Raw genomic sequence first — 22,597 nt, 5'->3', positions numbered from 1 at the left:
GGAAGCAGAGAAAGAAGCATCATGGAGGAAACTCAAGGAAATGGAGAAGATCTATCATTGCAATAATTCCCTGAAGGAAAAAGACGGTTTTCTTGAGACAGAGGAGACAAGCTGTCCAAGCTCATATCAGAAAATCATCTTTTTTTCTTGCTTCCAGCACTGAGTCTCTGGTGTCCCTTTAGGCAACTTTCAGACCTAGCTAATACTGAGTCCTTCAAAGGCTTAGTGCAATGGGATGAATCAGTAAAGGAGTTGTTCTCTTCACTTTCTTTAGCTTCCGAAGTTCAATAGCAGCACATCAGTGGCATTTCTCACTGTGATGGTGAAGGGGGCGACACTGCAGTTCAGGAGCCGCAAGTCGGTGCTGGTCAAGGATTCTGAGAGCTTGGTCTTCGTCCAGACAGACAAACCCATCTACAAGCCTGGACAGACAGGTAAGGGGAATTGGGTTGGTGCTGACTTTGAGGGCAGAAAATCTTACGGGCTTCATTCCCCAGTGGCCCCATACTTTTATTAAAGTGGGGGAGTTAAAACATCCAGTAAATCTTATTTCTGTTAGCTGAGATCTAGGGCATGTGGTATCTTCATCACTCCTATTCTCCATCCTCCCGGCACAGCATCTCAGCCAGATGTAGGCACAGGCTCAGATTAATTCTACTCAACTAGAGGCACGAATCTGGGATGACTTCAAAGCATAGTCTTCCTTGGCTGCACCTGAATCAACAAAGCAGGACAGACACTCCCAAGGGACAATTCTGTTCAGCCAAGACCTGATTATCCTTCTAAATTTATCTGTCTCTCACCATCTGCAAGAGAAAGAGCCTGAAGTAATTGCTTCCATAACTTAGAGAGCTCAATTCAAAGCCTGTTGGTCCATGGAATGAATATGACTTATAAATTATTGAAACACTGACATTTCCTGGTAATGGCTACAAATTTAACAGTGGAATTTCCTTCTTTTCCATTACACTCTTCAGTTCTGTTTCGGATCGTCTCTCTGGACAAAGACTTCTACCCGCTGAATGAGAAGGTAGAGCCATAATTCCTTGTTGTTAACCAGGAGGCCTAATTCCCAGTTAACACCATTATTGTCAGCACCCAGAACCACTGAAGACAACTTTTGAAGCTTATGATCTTTTCCTACTCACAACTTCCTTGACCCATTCCATATGCTGTCCTGGGACACACTCCACCTGTCTCTGTTGACTGAGAAACATCTCCCCTTTTTCAAAGGGATATAGGTGTTTAAAACCAGATTTGCAAAGTAATGGATGTGGCCAAGCATGTAGGCAGGGATCTCATTACTGAAAAATTGGGTGGGACAAGCTTCCATTGAAAGTGACAGATGGGCAGTTGTTTCTGGCAGTGGGTGCAACCACATGCTTGGACGCAGGGAGGGCAGCATGACAAGGACTTGGTTTTAAGGAACTGCTCAGATGTGTAAGTCCACCTTCTAGCTTATTTGTTCATCAGTTCCTCATGCAGACAAATGCTTTGAAAACTCTTATCATCGCACTTTCATACTGCAGTAAGACAAGAAGTTGGGGGTCTAAAATATTATAGAAGAGATTCTTGTAACCATCAAGAACTAAGGAAACAGAGGAAGTACAGAAAAGGAAAAACCCAAAGGACTTCTTAGAAGGTTGTTCTTCTGCCCTTCAGTCCAAATTTGGAAATTACTTCCATTCATATGTGACTAATATTTCTAACGGTGATTTTCCTTTTTTCTTTTCCTACAGTTTCCATTTGTCTATGTTCAGGTGAGTGGATAACTGCATGTCTATTCTTTCAGCTGAATGTGCAGGCACAGAGCTAGTAGCTTCCAGCAGTGGTGTTTTCAGGCTGAGGTACAAGGGAAAAAACATGGGTGCATGACTTTTTTCCTTTGTGTAAAGGAAGGCTGAGTAGCTGGGCATCAAAGTAAGTTCTGACAATGGTTCTTTTATTGAGGAATGTGCTGCAGAAACAAAAATAGTTAATCAGTGCAAACCATGCTGTGAACAGATATGCTTACCTAGAGGTCGTATCAGAAGGGTTTATTCCTCTTCCCAAGCAGAACTAAGATTTTCTGTCTGCTAAGTGTGAAACCAGAGAACTGCATTAAACAAACTAGCAAAACTAAAGAACGAAAATTCTGTAAGCAGATGTCCCCTATCTTTTGTCATGGTTTGTTTTTTTTTAAATGGTTGAACTTCAGTGACAGACAAAAGTTAACAGGATGGATGCTTCTGTCAGTAATTCAAGTACAATGAAAAAGTTTCAGCAGAGAAAACAGAATTTTACAATTAATACCTGGGACATCTTTTAGTGGAAAATTTATAGGAAGAACCCAGCAATGGACCTTGAAGCTATGACAGCAGCCCAAACAATGCACAAATCTGATGTTGGTTTGTGTGATTATGGGTCCTGTGTAGTCAGTCCTACCATTGCTCCTTGCTGCTTGGGGTTGCTGCACCATCTCTCTCTAGAGCTGGGGATGTTGTCACAACAGGGGAGGCAGAAGGTAAGCCAGAAACAGTCTATACTCCTCTTCTTTTCTACCCTCCTGTCAGAGTGCTGTCACTCTCTTTTGCCCTCAGCAAACTTCCAGAACAGAGCTGCAGAGCTGGCAGGCCACTGACAGTCTGGGATTATTTGGAGAAAGAAGAGTAAGAGAGCGTGTGGTGTGGGATAGCAGATGGAAGAGAGCATCTCAGAACTACCTTCTGCTGAGGTTCTCCCATGGGGTTGTAGAACAGGTCCCTTTCCTTTCAATGAGATGATACTTGATTGAGTGCAGGAGTTTCATCAGAGGAGCAAAAAATAAATCTTATCCACTGCCTCCAGAAATGCCATATGCCTTTGCCTAATAAGCTAAATAATTTCATGACATTTGTGTGTGTGTATGTGTGTGTCAGTACCATGAAAGGCTTCAATTTTAACCCACTGGGAAGGCCATCCTGTGTTTTCAGCTCCAGCCTGTGAGGTATGGTGTTGGTTCATGCTCTTTAAGCCCACTCTTGTAGGCCTTGTCCTTCATCCCCACCATCACCTCTGCCTTCCTCACTGCTCCTTCTCAGTCCAGCACTGCCCTCGATTGGCTTTCACAGATGTCTACGAGCAGTCTTGTAGAGTGAGAAGCTCATCTGGCAGCAGATTCACCGTTTTCCTTAGGGTATATTTTTCAGCCAGATCACAACTGCCAGTGCAGTTCACCACCTGCTTGCACGAAATTTGGACTGGCCCAAAGGAAAGGGTGGCAGGAGTGAAGAAAGGTGACAGCTTAAAATCAACAGTGCTAAGGAAATAAATGTTCATCCATCCATACCCTTAATGTCACTAATCGATCATACTCAGGCACAAAGGCAGAAGTTAGTATAAGCCTATTATTTCTGAACTATTGTCCTGGCCTATTGTTTCTGTCATTTAAAAAAATACCTTTCTGAGGAAAACCAAACTCACTTTCAGGCCTTCCCTATAAATATATCACAGAAAGGACAAGTTCACAAGCCCAGATGTAAACATTTTCTTCAGTTCCTCTTCCAAAGAAGCCAGGTGATGTCCCTCACAACAGGCGATCAGCTTTTCAGCAGGGCAAACCATGATGAAGAGGATTTGGTGAGAGCTGTGGGATGTTTTACTGACTGTGCCCTCCTTCCCTGCGTATTTCTTGGGAAGAAGGCCCCCTCTTCTGCCCCATGACTGGTGGCCTCCAACTGGGGGATGTCATTCACATCCCCTTTTCCCTGAGCCCTGAGCTAAAATCTCAGTGAAGTAAACGCACACAGCTGCATACCTTGAGTTGCATACCTATCTAGAGTAAATAGGCTTTTGGTGACAGCCAAGGTACAATGCAAAGAGCAGGCAGAAAATAGAAGACTGTAAACATTAACCATCCTGCTGAGGAGCCTGGAAAGGGTGCTGCAAACTACGCAGCACCACTGTGCTTGTTCAGTGACTTCTACAAGAAATTTGGGCCTAAGCTGATGAATTTGGAGCACAGCCTATTGACACTCCATTTATAATGAGCAATACTCACCTGTACTAGTGATGAGAATTCATCTTCAACACTGGGAGCAGGGAGAGGTCTCACCTGCATGCACATGTGGGATATACTTTGTTCCTGTCCCCACTCCCCCTCCCCACCACATGCTTTGGACTCTTACAGATGCGTTTTTCTCAGTCCCATAGACAGATCAGCTGTCTGGTTCCTCAGCACATTGCACACTGGTACTCAGACAGTCTCTATTCCGGGCATGATAAAAAAAAAAACTCTTAGTGGGCTGTACAGGAAGTGAAGGAGACTGAAACTTCCCTTCTTTCTCCATGTGCTCCTGCTATCTATCCTTGTCTTGTTATCTTACCAGTCTGTCTTTCCCAGCTTCCTGGCCCATCCTTTGTAAGCATGCAGGTAGAGCTGAGGGGGAGACAACACAGGACCTGCAGGGTTAAAAAGCTCTCTTGCATGCTAATCTTGAAGAATTACAGGTGAGTGCTCACAGGTCCTCACAGATAACTGAATAATTACAGCTAGGCATTTCTCATCCAGGATGGGCTGGGAACTCCACTGCTCCATCCTTGGGAGCCTCCTGTACTGTCTTGTGACCTTGAGTTATCTTCAACTGCAGGATCCCCAGAGGAACCGTGTGTACCAGTGGCAAGGGGTGGAACTAGAGACTGGCCTTAAACAGCTCTCTTTCCCCCTCACCTCGGACCCCATCCAAGGCTCCTACAAAATAGTTGTGCAGAAAAGCTTCTCATCCCATGTGGAGCACTCCTTCAGTGTGGAGGAATACGGTAAGGAGAGGAGGTATGGGCTGCCAGTGGGGCTGACAGCAATGCCTTTCACTTTGACCTCTCGGTTTGGGATTTCCTGGGAACTGCATGGAGAAGGGAGGGACTGAACACATAGGCAATGGGGTTCAGAGGGGCTGATCCAGAAGGTGCTGAGTATCAGAGGTGGTTGCTCACTTTAGGGCATCTCTGCAACCTGCCTGAGTTTGTGTTTGCTCATAGTGGTCTTGGGAGTACAGGGTCTGACAGGCTTCGTGGCATGGGATGCGGCACCAACCAGCTGGCACTGGTTTAGCCACTTTTCAGTCCAGTAGCTTGTTGCAAGTAACACTAGATATGGAGTAAGAGATGAAAATATTTTGGTGACCCTGTTTTGCTTCTCTCATCATCTGCATCGGTTCTGTTTCTCCATTTGTCCTCTCTCTTTTTCCTCTTCCTTGTTTCTGCAAAAGCTTAGAAAAGGTGTTTGGTAGAATACTTCTAGAATTTGAAGAACACTCCACAGATGTTACAAGCACATGCAAACAGACTGGTAGTAGAGACTGAGTAAAGAGAAATGTGTTGCCCAATGGAGCATTCTAACCCCCAGTTATGCAATAAAACCTCTCAGGTGTTTGTAGACATGTACACTGGCTAGGCTGTGTGCATTTGAGGAGGCTGCTTGGCTCGTGGTCCACGCTCCCAGGCTCCCTCCAGCTGAACATGGGAGCCCAAATGACCCAGCGCATTGCTCAGAATGTGCTGTTCCTGGAACACACAGAATGTGACCCAAAGATTGTCACTGAACTCCATGGGCCCTGGCTTATTTGGTTCAAAGTCAGGCATGGTGGCTAGTATGAACATGGTAAATAATTTGAACACAAACCAGGTTATAGGCTTTGACCTGCTGTGACAGATGGGCTGTCCATCCACCCACAAAGATCATTCTGAACACCCCCAAAATCAAAGGTGTATACCCATTTCTTAGCCTCACTCTAAACTTGTTTTTCTTCTATTTGTTCTTTAGTTTTATTCCCTTTAATCTCACCTGTTGCTAATTCTTATACAGCCTTTTGAGGAAATGTGCCCTGGAGTTGAAACATTGAGCTTTGCCTCCATCCTAAAGGCAAATTCATTCTAAACTGCATAACCTGAGGTTGCTTTCCAGTTCCTGGGTCTGGGTGTGCACCCTCCCTGGACTTTATTTCCTTGTGCTGTGAAAAAAACCTCAGGTGCACCGCCTGGAAGCAGGCCATTACATGCTTCAGTCCAGCCCCAGGCTTGGGCAGTTGGGGGCTTAGGGTTGCCTGATGCAATATGGGAAGAGTGATGTAACTTCATACTCAGGAGAAAAATATGCCTTTTACTTGCCACCTATATTGGGCTTTATTGCTACCTAATTCACTTGAAAATGTAGACCTGAAAATCTATGGCTAGATTCACTAGAACTGTCTGGGCACGTAGGACCGTTTCACATGCTGCCTTTTAGTGAGCCTAACAGCACCTTGGGATCTCCAGAACAGTAAGAAACAGCCAAGAGAGTCACTGATTTAAGCTGTTTCTATGTGGTAAATTACAAAGGTGGTAAATGTGCTGCTCCAAGTCTCAGTCGCAAATGATGCGTTGTGAAACATGAACACAACACACAGGACCAGCGTGTCCTTCTGAATGAGCATATGCAAGGAATGTAAACAGGTGTCTGGTGCCAATGGAATCACATGAGCATGTGCTGCCCATGAGGGAAGGTAAAGGTTACAATCCTCCTTAATTCTCTTTAAACCAAATTAGTGGTGAAGGCTGAGAAAAATTAGGGAAGGGGTAGCAGAGCTGTACTGAAGACGACAGAGAGGTGATGGTTCATATTAAGATGATCCTGGCTCTGTGTTTGGGTTGCTGCGTAGCACACAGCTCTCCTTCACTCTTCTCATATCAAACTTTCTCTCTTCTATCTAGTGCTGCCCAAGTACGAGGTCCTGGTGAAGCTGCCCAAGATGATCACTATTAAGGACAAGGAGCTTTCAGTGTCCGTCTGTGGTCTGTGAGTAAATCTCCCTCGCTTATCCTTCACTACTCCTTTCTGCTGAGGACTGAAAGAAGAGCTGGGAAGGCGTTTCTTAGTGTTCCCAGACATCTAATACAGGCTTGTTCCACCCTATCAATCCTGAGCCTGCTACTTGGCCTGAAAATTCAAAGTGAAGGTTCTTCTCTACGTTCCTTAAAAAATGATGCCAAACTAGTCTGCAGCTCTCCTCCCAGTTTGTTGTACATTTTCTCTTCCTATCTTTATGTTTCTTCAGCTGGAGCTTCTCTGCCAATCCTGAACCCTCAAATGCTCAGATATGTCAGATCAGACATCATTTAAACAGGTGGTGCAAACCCAGTGCTCTCATTTTTAACTCATAAATTGCTCCTCCTGAGCCCCTGGTTGCCTTTCTACTTTTTCACTAAACCCTCAGTAGTTCATGATACAAGGATACTCCTGGCTGAAATAATTTTCTACAGACAATTTTTTCTGCATTCCTGCGGAGATCTCCCACCTCGAACAGATTCTAATGGATGATGGAAGAGTCTCACCCTGGAAAAAATGGAAATGTAATCACTAGAACCATTAAAATATCAGATTAGCCAGTGATAAAGAAGAAATATTAGGAAATCATTCACAGAGGTCTGTAAGGAGATATATCTAAGTGTGACTCGGACTGATTTTTCTCATCATCTGAAATACTGTTTAACGCTTTGTGACTGTAGGTACACCTATGGGAAGCCTGTTCCTGGTTTGGTGAATGTGCAAGTGTGCCGGAAATTTTCCCATTCTGCTTCAAATTGTTATGGAAAAGAAGCAGAAGCTGTGTGTGAAGAATTCACTAGGCAGGTGAGCCCCAAAATTAAAATACAGGGATATTTTTTATGGGTAATGGGCAATGTTGTCTAAGGGAGGCTAAATCTGCAACTGTTGGGAGATAGCAAGACATCAGAGATGGCAATCTGTCCAAGGACAAGCAGATGTTCTCAGAGGAAGGTATTTTTAAGAAGTGGGTCATTAAACCGGAAACAGAACTAATGAAGAAACCCCACAGCTGAAATCCTGACCCCGCTGAAACTAGTGACAAATTTCCAGTTAGCAGCTGTGAGGTCCCTGCTACTGGGACCCAAACTGAGAACAGAATCTGTGAAAGGATTTTGTAACTGTGGGAGGGACTGGCAGGGAGCAAGGAGCAAAGAAGATGAGGAGAAAACAAGATGGCAGTATTGCTTATGGGTCAAACACAAGAGAAAGGAGAAAGGGCAACAAGGAAAAGAGTGAAGACAACAGAAGAAACAGGAAGAAAAACAGAACTAGGGTAGGAGGGAGTTAACGAGGAAACCAGTGTGTGCCTTGAAGAACTGGATGCCAAGTACCTCAAAGAACACAGAAAATGTGTGGATGAAACACTAGAAAACAGGCTGTAAACAAGGTCTGGTCTTGGAGACAACCCTAGAACATAAGGCTTGGTTTTCATGAACAGAAGTTAAGCATGTTGGGTTTGGGTTATCTATTCCTGTCCCACAAGGCACCACATTTGTTCACAGAATTCCAATTTTCTCTCCCACCCCCTGCTTAGGCAGATGCTCGTGGGTGTGTTTCTGCTGTAGTAAGGACCAAGATATTTCAGCTCCAGCGCAGGGGATATGAGATGAACATTGAGGTACATGGCAAGATCACAGAAGATGGCACAGGTATGTATCACCTGGAGATAGCAAAGTGATGGCAGGCCACAACAGAAGGGCAAAGCTGAAGAGGGTGAAGTAACAGTCTAGAAATTCTGCTATTCATTAACAATCCCTCTTTACTTTCTCTCAGGAATAGAGATGACTGGAACAGGCCTCTGTGAAATCACATCCGTCATGAGCAAAATCAGCTTTGACTTGCTGGACTCTCAGTACAGACCAGGAATCCCACTCTTTGGGAGGGTAAGGAACTTCTGAGACCCTGGACAATTAATGGCATAGCAAACTCACAGGTGCACGATCCCATCAGAGGCAATAGCTGTGTGTGCAGACGACATGGTCCACCTTCCTCTGCCTGTGCACAGGCAGATGAATTACTAATAGTTGAGGCACTCTGACAGACCCTGAACCTCCTGGAAGTCAGCCTAGTATAGACTAGAAGGCCCATTGTCCTGACACATAAGAATACCATCACTGAGCAGCAAGCATAGGCTGTTCCGCAAGGGAATGTCATCCACGTGCAAAGGGTAACCACAACACAGGTGGGCGTAGTGACACCAACAAGGGCACAGTCCCACAGTACTCAACCAGACTGAGCAGAGCAGGGGAGGTGACAATAACAGATACCACCAACAGTTCAGTGATCACCAGACAATGTGAGGTGATGAGTCAGGGCTGAGCTCAACCAAGGAAGTCCAGTTAACCCGATGGAAGAGCAGGAGAAAGAGCTGGGTGGAGTGGACCTCCAATGCAGCTTTAGTCAAGGACTGGAGCAAGGCACAAGCCTGAACTTAAAGTTCCTGAACCAAGAGGCAGATGATATATGGTGGAGGTCCAAAATGAGGCTGGCCAGGGTAAATAAGTTCTACTGAGGAACTTAGGGCCCTGACAGATGATTTCCCTGGACCAATCAGATTGTTTTGCTGAGTATTTTCTCAGTTGCTGCCTTAGACATCTCAGGACTCACCTCAAAATTTTCTACATTCATGTCTTTTTCTTCTCCATAAAGAAACATGCTTCCTGGCAGGGAGAAAAAGAGGGAAGAGGCTTTAGCCGTTGGAAATTGTTTTCTGTTTCTAGTCTAAAACCTGAGGTTTGTTTTTGCTCTGTTAGGTGAAGCTGGTAGATGGCACTGATGTTCCAATTGCCAATGAAACCATCATGATTTCTGTGGATGGAGACAGTTACAAAGGGAATTACACCACAGATGAACAGGGACAATCCTGGTTTTCCATAGACACTACCACCTTCACACAAGCCTCCCTGGAAATCCGAGTAAGTGGCAGAGACAGGGCAGGGGAACTGGGGTAAGCCTCTGTCTTTCTGATCAGCAGGGGAAATATCTATCCATGGGTTATCAGTCTTTCTGCCAACCGGAAGATAAAGCAATTTCTTGGCAGGTCACCTCTCTTCTCTGTGTCTTCTGTGTGTGTTCTCTACCTTCTTCTAAGAATGTGAAATATAGAATACACTCAGTTTTTCTGTGGACTTTCATGTGACTTGTTACCTGGGTTTGGTCAGGTATGAACTTTTTATTCTTCTTTATCAGGCTGATCATAAACCTGAACTGAACTGTTATGACAGCGACTGGATCACACCTTCATATGAGCATGCCATGCGTAGAATAAATCGATTTTACTCCCCTAGTAAAAGCTTCCTCAAAATTGAGCCAAAGCCTGAGACATTAAGTTGTGGCTCACCCACGGAGATCCAGGTGCACTATATCTTCACACCAGAGGCCATAGGAGAGCAGAAGAAAATTGCCATTTACTATTTGGTAAGAATTATTTGTGGTTACTTTGATCTACAGCCACAGAGAGCACTGTGGCACATACAGCTGCATGCCATGATGAGCAACCACGGCAATGCCATATGGTCAGTCCTTAGTAGTAATGTTAGAGAGAGTTTGAAACAGAAATTGTGGCCTGCAGCAGTGGGATTTAAACACATTTCAGTAATGTTTCTCATGTTCTCTTCTGTGTACAGAGATGGGTAGTGTGTACATGTTTTATTAAGGACAGAAGAGAGACAGAATGTTGATGGAGAGAGCATTGTCTTAGATGCAGCCATCCAAGACTCTCATCATACTCCACTCTGAGATTCCCCCATTCCAAATTCTGGTTTGTATATGGTCACAGCTCAGAAGCCAGCACTCAACAACAAAAAGATTAAAGATGAGGTGGAAAGCTGCTGTCTCCTACTCAGTTTTGTCCTTTGTTAGTCATCTGACCACTGAAACTAAAACAACACCCCTAACCACAGTACCAGAAAAGCCCAATAAGCTTAGAGTTTAGGTTGTATATCAGACAATGATGGGAAGTATGGGATACCACACTAATTGGAACAGACTATAACATGCTGGTATTGAGAACCATGAATCGAATCATTTTGGGGGACAGAGAAGAGAGACTAATTCAGCTGTGACTGAACAACGATCTACCAGTTTCACTTGGCAGCACGGGAAGAATCAGATGAATATTCAAACAGAACTTCTTTCCCCCTAAATTTGTTTTTCTGGTTATCCTTCGATGATACTAGCAGAAGAGACGAGAGTAGCCTTAGAGGGCTAGAAGAAATCAGCGGAACAGACACTCCTGTTATGGATTCTACAGAACCTCGTGGGGACAGACTGAGATTACAAAAAAAAGAGAATAGAAACCTGTGGTAGAGATGTCCATGTGCTTATTTTTAAGACTTCTAACAATGAACTGGAGCACAAGATTTCTGTTTATCCTGGTAGCCTGAGAAAGCTGATCTTAAATATATACATAAAGCAACCAAACAGTGAGGGAGCTTACATTTTTATAGCTGTGGATCCCAGACCTTGAAATTAAAATGGTGCTATGGAACAGATATCCTACATGGAATGTAACTGTATAAAAGGCATTTTTGACTGTGAAAAAGGAAAATTTTGTAGAAATGAGGAAAAAAGAGGCAGCATTCAGGCTGTTGCTTACTGCCTCGCTTCAGGTACCTTATTCAAACTTTTATTATTTACAACCTATGCTCTTCTATTCCAACTCTGTGAGTTACAAAACTAATCCTGATTAGATTTTTCTCCAGGCTGTTTCACAACGCAACTGAGAGTGGAGCTGAGGAGAACTGTTGATCCTTAGTCTGTTCCAAATTGTTAGAAATGTGCATATAACCCCCAAATTTTTGTGTGCTCAGAGGAAAAGTGCATTTGAACCTGATCTATGCATGGAGTATGTACAAAAGGGAAGCCAGGTCTGACCAATGAGGAAACATTGGATCTCCTAGGAGTAAATGTTTCTGTCTCTAAAGACCCAGTAAATTCCAAACTGGCACTTGCTTCTTGGTTTTGCTTACCATTGGCAGTGCTACTCATACTCACACTATACAGTTAACCCAGTGAATGTTCATTCTCCTTCCCTTCAACACAACTTGCAACAATTACAGGAAGGTTTCTCTGTCACACAGGTGATGGCCAAGGGAGACATCATGTTAGCAAACACCCACAATCTGACTGTGAATCCTGGAGAAGGTGAGAGGACTATGAATTTTTAGCATCTCTGATGACAATTTGGAGGCAGGGGGGACCATAGAGAAGTTATTTCTATTCAAACATTTAATGTTTGAACGAAATGCGTATTACAAATCACATCTTTTTAAATGAAGTGGCATGGGTTAGTTTTGTTTCCTCTGAGTTCTGTCAGGTGCTATTTTTTGGTGAAAAAAAATTAGGAAATCCAACAAAAAATATGCATAATGTTTTGGTCATTTTCTCCTCAAACCAACACTTTCTGCTGACCACTCTACCGTATTCAGACTGTGGATGCATACTAGTGTTGTGAGACTCACATGTACAGTGAGCAGGAAGAAGAGCATGTCTCCTTTTCTTTCTCTCTCTCACTTGCTTTCATTTTTGTAAAATATATTTATATTTATAAAATATAAGGGTGTTGTTTCTCCCTTGTAAACATGCAAACACACACATACCTATATTCTAACCAATACATTTAATTTTATTCATCTAAGTGTCCAAGGGTTACACATTTCTAAGACTTATTACACATAACTGACACTGGCTGTGATGCACCTTTAGAAGTCTTTCAACAATGAGACCAGGGAGGCTTTTTGGAAGTCTATGAGAAGGTACATGGGAGTAGAAGATCTTGGGTGCTGCGTGTTCATAGGGAGTTCTGCATTCTCAGTAGTAGCAGTGACTAAAATAACACCCTGGATAATATCAAGAGGTGTTCTACAGCTTTGTCCAGATTGTGACATCAAGCTCAGGCCCACTGTGGTTGGAGCAATGTTTGGTGTTCCAGCTAAATGCTTCCTTAGCAGAAACGTTGCAGTTATTCTTTGAGCCACTCTGCAACCCACACTGCTGCCACCCTCTACAACAGTCCCTTATTTCTGCATTTTTTCCCTCACCTTTTTTTTTTGTGTGCAGTGCACAAGGTCATGGAGCTTGAGGTAAAAAGAAGTTGGTAACATCAATAAATTATGCCAGATGTTAACTGGGGAGAATCTAGAGGCCACGTTGAAGCCCACCAAACTCACCTCACTTGGCTATTACACGATCATGGTTTGAATGCAGGTGTCTTCAGCAACAACCATAGACTTCAGCCATGTATCCGTCTGTATTCCTGCCCCCGTAACTAAAAAATGTTCAACATGAGTGAATTTGACTTTTTTGTCTGGGGAAGGTAAATGCATATCCTGGAACTTCTTGTATGTTGCTCAGCTTTTTTTTCTCTGTTAGCTTACGGAACATTCCAGTTGACCTTCCCTGTTGAGGCAGCAATTGCTCCCCTGGCACGGATGCTTGTGTATACCATTTCACCCAGTGGGGAAGTCATCGCCAGTTCAGCAGATTTCCAGACTGAAAGCTGCCTCCCCAATAAAGTGAGTCACAGTTTATGAAATCCATGTTTGTCTTGTGGCCAGCAGTTCAGTTATGTATTCCAGAATGGAGGCAGAATTCACAACAGGTTCATGAAATGGTCTGACCAGATGCTGACTGAGGGTTAGTGATGGAAACTCCAGAACAAGTTACAAAGCCACAGCTGTAAAAAGTGGAACAAGACAGAATGAAAATCACTGGTGATTATTAATTACATTGGCCAAGGCTGAATATGTATTAGGAGAACTGCAAGGCAATAGCAGAGCTCGGTTCACAAGGCTAGGTGTTTCAGTATAATAGCATGTAACATCATCAGGAAAAGTGACTGCTTTCATTGCCTTTTGGAATTGCAGGTCAAATTGAGTTTTGTACCCAAGGAAGGTCTTCCTGCCTCCAACACACGCCTGCAACTCCATGCCTCACCAAGGTCCCTGTGTGCCCTTCGTGCTGTGGATAAGAGTGTTCTCCTTATGAAGCCTGAAGATGAGCTCTCTCCCAGTTCTGTAAGTCTTGGCTGTTTCTGGTAATGAGCAAGTACAAGAAGCAACCAAGTATCTATTAACACCACTATAGACATGGGGCCGTATATTTTTATAGTTGCATTCACTACACCTGTTTTTTAGAAGCTGGCTTATATCAATGGACTGCTAGGTAGTGCCTGTGTCCCTGTAAATGCTGACCTGCCACCTCTTTCCCTGGTTAATCGCATTTCCCCAGGTGTACGATCTTCTCCCACTGAAGGAAATCCGAGGTTATAGCTTCAAGGACCACTACTTGGAAGAAGACAACGTAAACCCTTGTGTGTCGCTTGACAATCTATTATTAAATGGATTTGTCTACATACCTATTTCTCCTGACGGTGAAGGTGATGCCTATGACATTCTGAAAGTAAGCACCAGCCTCTCATTTTTCTTTGTTATTCCTTTTTGGAATTCAGTCTCCTCTTTCCTCACCTGTTCTGAAGGTCTTTTTAATGAACTTTGCTGTAAGCTTGCTAACTTTTGTGCACAAAATAACCAGGCCCAGGCTCTGCATCTATGTAACCCATCATTGGTACCTAAGCGCTCCTCTGAACCATTAAAACTTTGAAAGCTCTCCTCGTTGCTAATAGAGATAGCTGCAAATGAGGTCGGGTAAGGAAACAGTCCTGAGAAATGACCTAGTGACCTGTGGTGCCACAATATTAGAAATTCTTCCTCAGTCAGGCATGTTCTATCTGGTGTAGACAGGTCTTTAATAAAGTGCCAGTACTTTGGTAACCCACCTATGCCCATCTAAAGAGTCCTGCACAAGACCTTTTGGGTACCCTCAATCCAATGCTTTTCACACATACTATTGCCACCCAGGCAGTTGTCCCCAGGGTAGATATGTGGCCTCAGCTTTCCATCCATCTGATCATGCCAGGACTTAGCCTTAGGATGTGTAACATGATAAAGCCTCAACATCTGGGTTGAACGAGTCTCTCTGGCATTTATATACAAGCCTTTGTTATTCTGATGGATACCAGACTTAAGTGCATCTATTCTTGACATAGTAAAAATAGTTTATTTTCAAAAATGTGTTTGCATATCTTTTGTTCTTCTTTCTCTTTGTTTACTAGGAATTGGGCTTAAAAGTCTTCACTAGCAGCAAGATCCATAAGCCTGAAATCTGCCAGCATTACCCAGGACACATGATGGAAAGGAGTTACAGTGGTTCTAGTACCTTCTTCATTTTACCTCCCACACAGCTACCTAAAATTTACCAATCTGCTTCATTCCTGCCCTCTACTTCTTTTAACATTAATTACACCAATTAATTACAATCATACTCTGTTCAGATATGCTGCCCTAATTCAGGATCACTCCCTTCTAGACTGAGTCCTGAAATATGAAACTGATCCACCTCTGCCCGCTCATCCCCAGCTGGACAGATGTGCCTGGCTGGAACTGTGAGCTCAGTGACTCCAGTGCCAGCCCCTACAGCAGCCATCCTGTAGGCACTGTAACAGTCCGCCAGCACAAAGTACTGGGTTTTTTCCATCAGATCTGAGTCCAGCTATGGAAACCTAAAAAAGGAGTCTCTACTTCTAGGTAGTCACATTGTAGCAATAACTAGAGGAACAACTAGGGAAAAAGTGGGCCAAGACAAATGAGAAGGTGGTACAATTCTGTGGGTAGAAGTTTTACCACTGAGGGCTGAGAAATTTGGTTCTGTTCCCAGCTTTCCCACTCACATAACTGTGAGAGGCTGGATAGGTCATTTCACTTCTCTGCAATTTCAGTGACTGTGAAGATAAAATAATTATATTTTTTTTAAAAAATCTGAATAGTTCTGAGATTAGAAAGGCTAGATAACACACCCTCACCTATATCACTTCCAGACACTGACTTTCTGGTGCAGTATCCCAACTCCTATTAAAAAATTGATTTGTGAACTGGCGATAGGTTTTGATCTGGTGATAGCTTCTAGCCTTCTATTCATAACAGATAAGATCTTTGGTTTGAAATCCATGGTTTGTCTTCAGAGCATGTCCTGAGACAGCTGGCTGCTTTGAGAAGATGTAAAGTCTTCTAAGGCTGATGGAAAGCCTTTCGTAAGGCACAACACCATGCAACCCTCTGAGAAAGTATCTCCCTGTTTTGGAACAGTTTATTTGCCAATGGCCAGAGATGTAATGATCCATATTCATCTCAAAAAATTCTTAGATAGAGGAGGGGAGGGCCAAGTGTGGCTACTGTTTCAGGTCATGTATAAACACAATCAATTTTTCAACCAAATTTAATAAACTATGTGCAACTGTAACATCTGAAGGCAGTAAGTTCCACATTTGACTCTATTGCAACAGAAATGTACCCTCAATATGGCTCTTTTGGCACTGCTGCATTTGCTGGCAGTGGGGGAAGAATGCCCAACCCCATCCAATCTCTGTAAGAAGAGCAGCAACATTAGGAAAAATGAAATGTTGAGATGACAACAGAGAAAAACATTTGTTTCCAGTGACCAAGGTTTCAATGCTGTTCTTTCAAGTTCAAAACTTTTTTAGCTAAGAATAACCACTACCTGGAAGGAAAGTATCCTCCTGATTTAGGATGGAGTCTGAAATATCTTTTCCTTTCTTCCTGTCCTTGAACAAATTTTCTAGTCACTGCATGGAATCTGCTTGAAGATGTGGACTATGAAATAACGGACCACATTGTTGCTGGCAATCCTGTGGAGACGGTCCGGAAGTACTTCCCTGAGACATGGATCTGGGACATAGTTTCAGTGAAGTAAGTGTTTATATGAATATAGAGTGTGGCCCCTGGGGCAAAACCTTGGAAGATATTTAAGCCTCAATGGAAGTATCGGTATTTCAGTGGCAGGTATTTCAGGTAGACAGAAGGATTTTTCAAGATCACTAAGTATAGGATGCTTTGGGGGAACATGCAAAAGCCAGTGCCTATATCCCAGCTGGTCAGGAATTTGCTGTCAGCAGGTGTTGTTCAGCAGGCTGAGAAAAACATAGGTGATGACCAGAATATAACTGAAATCTTTTTCTTCATCCCTCACTAGCTCTGAGGGAAATGCTGATCTAGATGTGACCATCCCTGACACCATCACCGAGTGGAAAGCCAATGCATTCTGCACTTCGGCAGACACAGGCTTTGGCTTGTCCCCAACAGTGTCCCTCAGAGCCTTCCAGCCCTTCTTTGTAGAGCTCACCATGCCCTACTCTGTAGTGCGTGGTGAGTCCTTCACACTGAAAGCCACCGTATTCAACTACCTGTCCGCCTGCATCAGGGTAAGAGACATTCACAATTTTGCTTAGTCTGACAGCTTAGGGAAGACTGCAATGGGCCACTTATAAATGGTTTCCCAAGCCATATAACTGATCTCTGACTATAATTCCATATAGGTGTATATATGTAGAAATTATTGTGTATTTAATGAAGAGGGAATATGGTTTTCTGACCAAGTTTTGAAAACTGTATTTGATTCAGAACCTAAAGCTCTGCTGCTGAGGCCCCCAGCCTTGTCATCACAGATTTATGTCATTGTCCTATAGAAATATAAAACTTGGGTTATCCACAGGCCACAGCATCATTGCATACTCACATGGAAACTCCAGGTTCAGCAGGGCGGATAGTTGCATTCAGCCTTTAGTCTCATCTCATCTAAATATCTCACAAAGTACCATGCCAGATTTGCTGGAATACGCAGACTTCCTGTGATTTGTTGCATCTCCCCCTAAGACACTGAGCAGAGCTCTACAGCTTCACTATTCTTATCTGCATTGCTTCACCAACAAAAAAAGACAAGAGAGAATCACCTTTGCTCAGTTTTTTATAAATACAGATTTTTATTCTAAAAGGAATGAAGCTGGAACAAGGCACTGATCCAGCCATTCCAACGCACTCTCATTTATTTCCCTGTCTTTCCTGTTTTATTTGCTATTTTCAGGTTCTTTATTCCACTCTCCCTTGTTCCCTCATTAGCTTTCTCACTACTAGTGTTTTCCCCCTTCACCTGACTAATCATGAGGGAGGTCTTCAATTCATGGCAAAGTTTGTAGTCACTGCTTTGTCTTTACTCACACAACTGGTCCATGCTGTTTTCCCAGAATCTATTTCCTTTCCAAAGATACACATACTGTTCTCTACACCTATCTCCCCAATCTCTTACAATTGAACACACCTCAGTCTTTTCCCATTTTATTGCCCAGTTTTTGCTCTTTTTGCTCTGCAATATCCATAAGATCCTCAGTCCCACAGTCCCACCAGCTCCACTACCCAATCCCATGTACTGCACTGTATCCAGTAACCCCAGCTTCTCTGCAGTTCCCACCTTCACGACACCTCTGTACAACCGGCAGGTCACCGTGTCTCTGGCTGAATCTACTCATTTCCTGGCCACACCAGTAGAGAAGCAGGAAGAATCCTACTGTGTCTGCATGAATGGAAGGAAAACCGTGGCTTGGGCAGTAACACCAAGATCTCTAGGTAAGAGGCCAGACAAGGGAATACTGGGATCAGGTATCTGCAGATGATATTAGATCTTTGGTGTGACGAGCTAGGTGACTCCAAACCTGTCTGGAAGGATCTTGTCTATGCCAGAAGTGAGAAGTCCAGCCCTGAGGCTGAGATGCTACACTGGGATGCAGTTTCCAGGTCCTAAACAAAATGTTATGGGCCATTGTTTTCTTAACATTTGGACAGAAATCACAAATTCCCTCAATGCATGCCAAGCATCAGACATTCTTGTTGTGGAGCTGTGAATGTCTTAGCTTAATGTGGGTATCTGAAATATTTTAATCAAAGCTTGCTTTCTCTGGAGCCTCCCAGAACAAGACTGTTTGATTTACAAGACCTACCCCTTCACTACTCTTCTTGCTGATAGACTAACACCTGCTAGGGTGGCCAGCACAAAGGAGATGGCTTGGAAGGCTGCAGCTGGATCAAGATAAAACATTGTCCCAAGTTTAGTTCTCCTTTTGGAAAAGCTTCTCTGTAATGCACCAGAGAGTGCCCATCACAAACAGAAACCCACACTTCCCTGGTGCTGCTTGGCAGGGCTGGCTGACCCCTGTTCCCTCCAGGGCAGGTGGAGTTATCGGTGAGCACTGAGGCGCTGCAGAACCAGCAGCCCTGCGGGAACGCTGTGGTGGAGACCCCTGAGAAAGGGCGGAAGGACACGGTCATCAGACAGCTGCTGGTGGAGGTATGTGGGCTACTGAGTTTAGTGGCACAGAAAGTAGTAATAATTCCATGCTACGCAGCAACGGTTGCAGTATGACAAAGGTTTTCTGTTTTAGCCAAGATAGCAGTTTGCATGAGTCTTATTCTGCACATTTTCATAAAGAAGCATTGATAAATCTCACATGGGCCAATAGAGCCATCATTTGTAATGCTGCCAATTCACAGTAAAAGCAGGGTGTTACATTACATAGTGGGACAGAAATAATAAGGCAGGCAATAATGACAGGTTTGTCCCAGACACATCATCTGGGAGATAAATGAAAATTCCTTCATTTTACCTATAATAAATCACAGGGATAGGCTGTAAATGGAAGACTTGCCAGAAACCTTATGCATCCCCTCCAGCACATGGGTAGTGCTCTGGAATATGAAACAGTCACCACAATCTACAAATATTTCCAAACAAAACTACCATCATTGTTTTGAATTGTTTTTATTACACTTCTAAGATTGTTCAAACAGTATGAACTAACTTCTTATTTTTGCATTCTTTTGTAGTTTTTTTCTTAAGCAGTGTTTTGCAATGATAAAACCACAGCTCTTCCCATGACAAATCGCCAGTCATAAAATTAATCCACAGCATAAGACTCCTTGTGATATTAATAGCAAACAAAGCACACAGCAAAACTAGCTTGTTGTATAGTGAAATCTGTATAATAGTACGTGTCATAATACTGTCAATCCTATGAACAGGATTGGAAGGAATAAGGACAGGAAGGAATAACCGTATTTTACAAAATTAAGTCAGGAGTAATGAATAACGTTGCAAATCCTCCCTACATTGCAGACATTCCAATTTTCAATAAGGCAGAGCTACAATTCATGTAATATGTAGCTTCAGAAAATGTTTTGCCAACCTGACTGCAATGATGGAGCAACAATTCTATCTCTTAGGCCTCTTTTTTTATTATTATTATTGTTTCACTTACTTAAAATTAATTAAAATGTATAGCACATGTTGTGTATCAGGGGATGAATAACTTTAATATTTCAGGAAAATTTCCTAATTTCCTATATGTCTGTAGGAAAAAGAGTGTTTATTTTGTTCTTTGAAGATACTGGAAGATCAGAACTGTAAAGTCTTTTCTCCCAGGTGGCAGGGGAGTGAAAATAACTGAGTGAGCACTAAAATTACTTCTGTCGGGGTGTCTGAGAGATTACTGGTCTTATCCTGTTGTTGTAATGAGGTAATTAATCTACAGCAAGCCCTGACTGGATAGAATGGGAGATTAGCATTCAAGGCTGAACAATTAATTAGCAGGGGGGGGATACAGTGTAACTTGCTTGGGGTGGATCTGCATTGTTCCAGGCACATGGATGTCAATATCCCTTGCAGCAGGCGGTGCATCCCGGGGAGAGAGAAGGGACCAGTGCCCCGGGGGCATCCCCTCACCCCTCGGGAAACCAAGCCTTGCTGAGAGCTACTTAGGCAACGGGATGATTTTTCACCCAGGAATTTCTCAGCTGGAAAGGAAAAATCTTTCAAATAGTTACAATTTGTATGTTTTAATTTCCTGTTGAACTGTTCAAAATCAAATAAAACAATGGGTTTCTCATTTAGTTGCATTTCAGAATAACATGCTGAAATGAACGAGAAGATGCCTTTTCAAACAGAAGCATTTAGCTCTGTCATGGTTTATCCTCAAAGCTTTTTTCCTTTTTCTTTTTTTTTTTTTTTCCTGCTCTTTTAATCTTCCGTCTTTCCATAGCGAAGAATGAGAGACAATATATTTTAACTGTGTGGGAAAGTGAAGTTTACATTGTTTACATGCTGGAAAAAAAAATCAGCTGGCAAAAGCTGGGAGCCAGTAATGAAGCAAAGGGAACCCTCCTATTAGGAAGTTAAAAAGTTGATTCAGAGATATCACTGAAAAAAAACCCGCTCTGACAATATATAGTGTCTAGTATTTATGCAGAATGTTTTCAACCAACTCAACAGAAAATAGGGCTTCTATTCTGACTTCAAAAATTAGGCTTGAAGTTTTTGAAACAGAAGAATACAATCACCAGTCGACTGTGGCAGGTATTGAAATTTTGGGTGTTGTAACGTCACTTGTTGGGTGCATTGGAGTTCTCTAGTTGCCACCTGTCAAAGCTCTTACATACATATCCTACTGGTGTCCCAGGCGCTCAGCTGTCATCACAGTTCAAATAATCCTGCTAGACTGGGCCAGGGTGGGCAGCATCTTGGAAGACAGAGCCCTGAGGCTCTATTAGCACTGTCGGTAACATCATCTTGTGTGTTATCTGCATCACAACCTGTAAAGCTGCAGAGCCTTTCTTGGTAATAAGAAAGAAAATAACATGTATTACATTTCATACTTGTAATTAGCCAGAATGTTACAGTCCTCAATTACTCTCAGTTTAGCACATGGAAAAAAACTTTGTAAGCAATTTCTAAAGACTTTTCAGTATAATGAGGTTACTACCACAGGACAACTTATATGTATTCAATTTTCTTAGTCTCTTTTAGTTTCGCTCTTGACATTTCTTCCTTTTTTGTTGTTGTTGTGTCTCATTTTTTGGTTTTTTTCCTTGCCTTCTTCCCCAAGCCGGAAGGGATTGAGATGGAAACTACCTACAACTCTGTGCTCTGTGCATCTGGTAAGGGCCTTTTGCTTTTTAACACTTCCTTTGCTGAGGTAGAGACAAAAGACCAAGGGAGAAGACAAGGTTTGTGAATGCTCCGCTCTGAAAAGAAACATGTAGGGATCTGATAAAACTGGACAAACTAGATGTATGTCCAACTGATAGTTAAATCAATTCTTCCTAAAGGAGAAGAGCTGAGGCTGTAATACTTCTTGCAATTACAGGGGCAGAAGCATATCTCTTAGGAACTGAGGCTGATCAGGTCCCTGAGGGAAAGAATATCTGGGATTTAAGGGAGTTGTCTCTAATATCTTTCGTTCAATGGGTGTAAAGTCGTAAACTGGACTCTGCAGTAAGCCAGGTCCACCCACCAAAGCAGAGAAGCCCAGAAAAATAGGCTGGAAATCGTATTTGTCAGTCAAGGCCAGCTGATGAATGCATATGTTGAAGTCAGGAAACCCCTGTGTTAGGGATGGTGTCTCACCCTCCTAGCTGCTACCCATGCATGTAGATATATATGGAATTGTAACCAAAATGATCTGATTTTTATCCTAGAAAAGTCAATATCAGAGCCAGTCTCCCTGGTTCTCCCAGAGACTGTGGTTGATGGCTCAGCCAGAGCATATTTCTCAGTACTAGGTAAGTGAAGCATTCTTAAAGTGTCACATGCTATTTTGAAACACTTCCGTGTTTCTTCAGGCTGTGCTCAGTCTGCTGGCAAGCCCTGAACTGTACTAATTCACACTGGAAATTTTCCCGTTACCCAGGTGACATCATGGGCACTGCCATGCAGAACCTGCACCAGCTCCTGCAGATGCCGTTTGGCTGTGGGGAGCAGAACATGGTCCTGTTTGCACCCAACATCTATGTCCTGGACTACCTGAACAAGACAGGGCAGCTGAGTGAGGAGGTCAAATCCAAGGCCATTGGATACTTAGTGAGCGGTGAGCTGGGACAT

General features: G+C 43.1%; 1 protein-coding gene across 3 annotated transcripts in view; it reads left to right on the top strand.

Moving 5' to 3' along the window:
* Nucleotides 1-22,597, top strand: part of LOC308065820 (alpha-2-macroglobulin-like) — a 39,973-nt gene that overhangs the window by 6,293 nt on the left and 11,083 nt on the right. The window contains exons 3-24 of one of the 3 annotated variants that reach the window (XM_080392321.1): nt 275-434; nt 978-1,030; nt 1,740-1,760; nt 4,608-4,776; nt 6,706-6,790; nt 7,501-7,624; nt 8,355-8,469; nt 8,594-8,703; nt 9,574-9,735; nt 10,010-10,237; nt 11,902-11,965; nt 13,193-13,335; nt 13,687-13,836; nt 14,051-14,221; nt 14,934-15,024; nt 16,458-16,584; nt 16,868-17,096; nt 18,168-18,294; nt 18,891-19,012; nt 21,603-21,654; nt 22,195-22,278; nt 22,407-22,583. In XM_080392321.1, coding sequence (XP_080248447.1) covers nt 275-434; nt 978-1,030; nt 1,740-1,760; nt 4,608-4,776; nt 6,706-6,790; nt 7,501-7,624; nt 8,355-8,469; nt 8,594-8,703; nt 9,574-9,735; nt 10,010-10,237; nt 11,902-11,965; nt 13,193-13,335; nt 13,687-13,836; nt 14,051-14,221; nt 14,934-15,024; nt 16,458-16,584; nt 16,868-17,096; nt 18,168-18,294; nt 18,891-19,012; nt 21,603-21,654; nt 22,195-22,278; nt 22,407-22,583 — 2,764 coding nt within the window. Of the gene's footprint in view, nt 1-274; nt 435-977; nt 1,031-1,739; nt 1,761-4,607; nt 4,777-6,705; nt 6,791-7,500; nt 7,625-8,354; nt 8,470-8,593; nt 8,704-9,573; nt 9,736-10,009; nt 10,238-11,901; nt 11,966-13,192; nt 13,336-13,686; nt 13,837-14,050; nt 14,222-14,933; nt 15,034-16,457; nt 16,585-16,867; nt 17,097-18,167; nt 18,295-18,890; nt 19,013-21,602; nt 21,655-22,194; nt 22,279-22,406; nt 22,584-22,597 lie in introns of all 3 variants that reach the window. The other 2 variants (XM_080392320.1, XM_080392319.1) reach the window with 2 other exon arrangements.

Source organism: Falco punctatus, assembly GCF_963210335.1.
Source record: "Falco punctatus genome assembly, chromosome: 6".
Lineage (NCBI taxonomy): Eukaryota > Metazoa > Chordata > Aves > Falconiformes > Falconidae > Falco > Falco punctatus.
This window is presented reverse-complemented; position numbering and strand designations above follow the sequence as displayed.